The sequence below is a fragment of the Solea solea genome, chromosome 4 (genome assembly GCF_958295425.1).
Source record: "Solea solea chromosome 4, fSolSol10.1, whole genome shotgun sequence".
NCBI lineage: Eukaryota > Metazoa > Chordata > Actinopteri > Pleuronectiformes > Soleidae > Solea > Solea solea.
In genome coordinates, this window is record NC_081137.1 from 8,595,738 (window position 1) to 8,599,984 (window position 4,247).

The window sequence follows — 4,247 nt, forward strand, 5'->3', positions numbered from 1 at the left end:
GTCTGCAGTTAGACCCACTTCAAACAGTGATTGGTCAATTTGCCCATCACTCTCCAAACTTAAACACATAGCTTGGCCTTCTCCGGGATTCGAGAAGTCCTAACCAATTAATGAGCCAGCTAACCGGGCCTAATAGAGACCGGATAACATGTTTCAGGACAGTAACCCTTTCATTGCTGATGGGCACTTGACAGTAAACTTAACTTTAGATGAGAGAAAATGTATTAAATGTATTGTATTAAATTAAATGACATACATTAGTTCCAGGACTAGTGTGTTTTCTGAACCCAAACGGCACGCACACATTTCTGTGACGTAGCTCTCGAAAGGGTCTATAAAGTAGTCTGTCGGTCACAGACTTGCTCATACGTGGTGTATGGCAAATACCAAAGTCACATTCTATATGCTATCCTAAAAATACATATTTTTTGGATAGCATTTACTTAAGCAAGTGTAGATTTTACAAGGTGAGGCTTTTGTTCTCGCAGGTAGCCATGTTTTCATGGCATTGTCAGTGCTGACTACACAACTGCAACTGCATCATACAGCTACACTACTGCTACAAAAAACTGAACTATCCCTATAATGTGAAACCTGTATGTTAGGAATGTAATGGTGTGGCTTATTGCCCATACTTTCCTTAACAAAGAACATGTTTTTTTGTTTTATTATTATTATAATATTATAAAAATTATTGCTGCACCTACTACAAACAAAACTTAGAGGTGAATGTGACGGTTCTCAAATAAATAAATAATAAGTATAAAAATAACTAGTACTGCACGCGGTACTAGTTATTTTCAGCCGCGTCCCCGTGCATGTTGTTCCAAGTTTCGGGGGGATCGGGCAACATACTGCAAAGTTAGGTGGCACTTCCTGTTTAAAATAGCCAACTTCCTGTTCAGTCCAATGCGTGTCCGTAAACGTATTCAGGGAAGTTCCCTTGTCTTACATATCAAGTTTCATGCAAATCGGACAATGTCAGACTTACCATTACTGCATAGCCACTACTCCTGGAAAAATACAATAAGCACGTTTGTTGACACTTTATTGTCGATGCATGCATCATCAGGATCATTGGAGAGATTGATTGTAGGTCTATTCAATGGCGTACAGGGGCATCTACGTCTATGTCCTTTGCTCACGCCTCTTGAAATGGGAGGTGACTACACCCTTTCCAGACCCATATGCAATCTCAAATGAGATTGAGTCCATCTATGCAAAAATGTGTCTGCGGTGAATCTGCTTACGTTTTTAATTGCATCAGCATTTTATCCACACAGAAATAACATTTTGTGAGCATTACATTACATGTCATTTAGCAGATGCTTCTATCCAAAGCGACTTACAATAAGTGCATTCCAACATTTGGGTGCAAACAAGAGCTAGAAGTAAGATGTGGAGGCTTTTTTCTGTCCGGATGTCAATGTAGTCGTTTTTATGGTCAAAAACCTCCTAGTCACTGCAAACAAGCCAATGTAAATGTCTCATCACTGAAGCTCTCGTCAGCCACGCTGTTTCAGACCAAAACCACACCCGCAGAACATGGACTGTCTTGTGATTGGCCAGTTACCTGGAAGTGACATAATTGGCACGTCAGCTCTCAGGCTCTCAGACCCGCAGCTCCCCCCCTGGAAAGGCAAATGCACCGCTAGCAATTATCCATCTGGGATTTTTTATCACAACCCAGAACAGAGCAAACACTCGCTGAACCTTTTTTCCGACATGTTCTCAACCAAAACGCTCAGAAGCTACGAGAATAGTTCTTCAGAGCGCAGAGTTTGTTCCGGTGAAGGTAGGGAGAAAGTTGATTAAAGATGGCACGCTGCAGAGTTTAAGAGAGAAATGGAAGAAGGTCTGTAGTGATCTACTTCAGATGGGTCGAGGGTAGGTTTTTTTTGAGGAGGGGGGTCTCTCTGGCCTCTTTAAGAGAGTCAGGGAAGCCACAAGATGATAAAGATGTGTTAATGAGATGGGTGAGGAAAGGAAGAAGATCAAAAGCAATTGACTGAAAAAGGTGAGAAGGGATAGGGTCAAGGGGGCAGGAGGTGGGGTGGGCAGAGGTTATTAGGGAAAGATCTTGAGATAGAGAGGTGAAAGAGGATGGAGAAGGAGATGAATTTGTGGATGGTGGAAAGGTAAGATCAGGAGGTGGAGTGGAGAAAGAAGAGTGAATGTCATCTACCTTTTTGTGAAGTAGTTGACAAAGTGAATTGGTAGAAGGGAGGATGGGGGAGTGGGGTTGTCAAGGAGGTTAGAGAAGATTGAGAAAAGGTTTTTGGGGTTAGAGGAGCAGGATTGAATATTAGTCTGATAGAGAGATTGTTTGGCTGCAGAGATAGAGGCAGTGAAGGTGGAGAGAAGAGAGTGATAGGAAATCAGGCTGTCAGAGTGTTTTGATTTCCTCCATTTCCTTTCTGCTGCCCGTATCGTGGCTCTCTCAGCAGGAGTCAGACAACCACGGAGCTGGGGAGGACTTATGAACCCACACCGAAATGCCATTTATTGAAACCGGGTCCCAGAGTCCCAAAATCTCAAAGTGCTACCCTTGTGTGCCATGAAACCTTTTTCCAAATGACACAGAAAAAGATTGTTTTGGTAATAACAACCTATCACTATGTTGACATTGAAACACAATATTCATTCTCAAGAAATGTTAGACAAGTTAGAATCACAGAGCAATCTCTGGCCTGGTTATAGTTATATCTCCTCGTTAATAATTAACCTGATAATTAGACAGAATTTCAGTCAGTATTTTTATTATTTGAATAAAACTGGAAGCCTAGGCAGCCATTAAGAAGTCCAGCACCAGGTTACTCATTATTTAAATGTAGGAAGTGATGATTGGTCTAGGTTGGTAAAAATGCATGTGATACATGTTCAGTCACAATAATACATTCATCCTCAACAGGTGGCAGAGTTATTGAAGCTGCTGGATGTGCGAAGAGGTCAGGAGGGAGATGATGAATTTATTGAGTGCAACAACATGACCTTAATAAATCTAGTTTTGAAATTACTTGGTCCCATCCATGAGCGAAATCTCACAGTCATCATGCTCATCATACAGGTATAACAGAGCACAGGCTGATTCCGAATACACTCTAAATAAATGAATGTTTGACTTGGTTGTTAATGTTTTTGTATCCTCCTCAGGTTATCGGCAGTGCAGTGGCTTTTGGCATCCGTTATCACCTGGTGCGTCTCTTCTACGACGTGTAGACAGCTCTCTTGGAAATGGGAGACAATGATACTCTTGTGGAACTATTTTACAGGCTTGTAAATCTGCCTTTTGCAAAGTTAAAAGCTGTATTACATTTACAGACTTACAGAACATTTATACACATAAGCAAATTTACCAAGGGTAAATTTACCTACTTAATTTTGGTTTAGCATGACTATGAATTTTCATAACATGCGTGGAAAATACTTTATTGTTTGGTTTTACTTCAGATTATATGCACACAGGATGGTTTTTGAAGGAAAGAAGTAGTAAAAAGGCAAGGAAAGAGTCTGACAAGTCTCAAAGTTAATTTAGGAGGGAGTTAAACAAACTTGAATATTTGAAAAGATGAAATGTCATATTTGGGATATTGTAAAAGTTACTGAAGGTGTGGATGTTAAAGAATGTCCCGACTAGAATAACCAGAATTGACTGACATTTCTCCCAAAGGTTGAACAAACACCAATGTGAAGTTATCTGGCACTGGACTATTTTTTAGGAACTGTTTGAGATGGTTGAAATTAAGAAATAAAAGTAAAGAGAGTGGCCATTATTATCATTATTATTATTATTTTTATTATCATTGTTAGCATTTGCAGTGGTATTTTTTTTTTTAAGTGATGTCAAGTGACAATGGACGAGACGGTATAGTTTGAAAACTCCTTGGAAAAAAAACAAAAAGAGAAACAATGTACTTTTTGTGCTGGTCCCTAGCCCAAATAAATGGGAGGGTTGCGCCAGGAGGGGCATCCGATGTAAACATTTCTGCCAAATAAAATGTGCGGATCCAGGCAGAACAAGGGCTGTGTGTACGCGTGCCTTTTGCCGGGTTGTCTGTTTTCTCCCATAGTCCAAAAACATGCAGATTTGGGGATTCGGCAAATTGACACAAGCCCCCTTGCGACCTAAAGGATAAAGCAGTAGAAGATGGAAGGATACAAGTAAAACAAGGTGAAAGATAATCAAGTGACACTGGAGTTTCGGATGGCCCACTGCAGCCACAACAGCTATACAACTATACATCACT

The 4,247-nt window shown here is 40.5% G+C and overlaps 1 protein-coding gene across 1 annotated transcript in view; it reads left to right on the forward strand.

Annotated features, from left to right (window-relative positions):
• The window catches only part of dpagt1 (dolichyl-phosphate (UDP-N-acetylglucosamine) N-acetylglucosaminephosphotransferase 1 (GlcNAc-1-P transferase)), a 15,937-nt gene extending 11,915 nt beyond the window's left edge, over positions 1 to 4,022 (forward strand). The window contains exons 8-9 of the mRNA XM_058627371.1: positions 2,912 to 3,067; positions 3,154 to 4,022. Coding sequence (XP_058483354.1) covers positions 2,912 to 3,067; positions 3,154 to 3,219 — 222 coding nt within the window. The 3' untranslated portion in view covers positions 3,220 to 4,022. The remainder of the gene's footprint in view (positions 1 to 2,911; positions 3,068 to 3,153) is intronic.
• Positions 4,023 to 4,247: the final 225 nt, after the last annotated feature.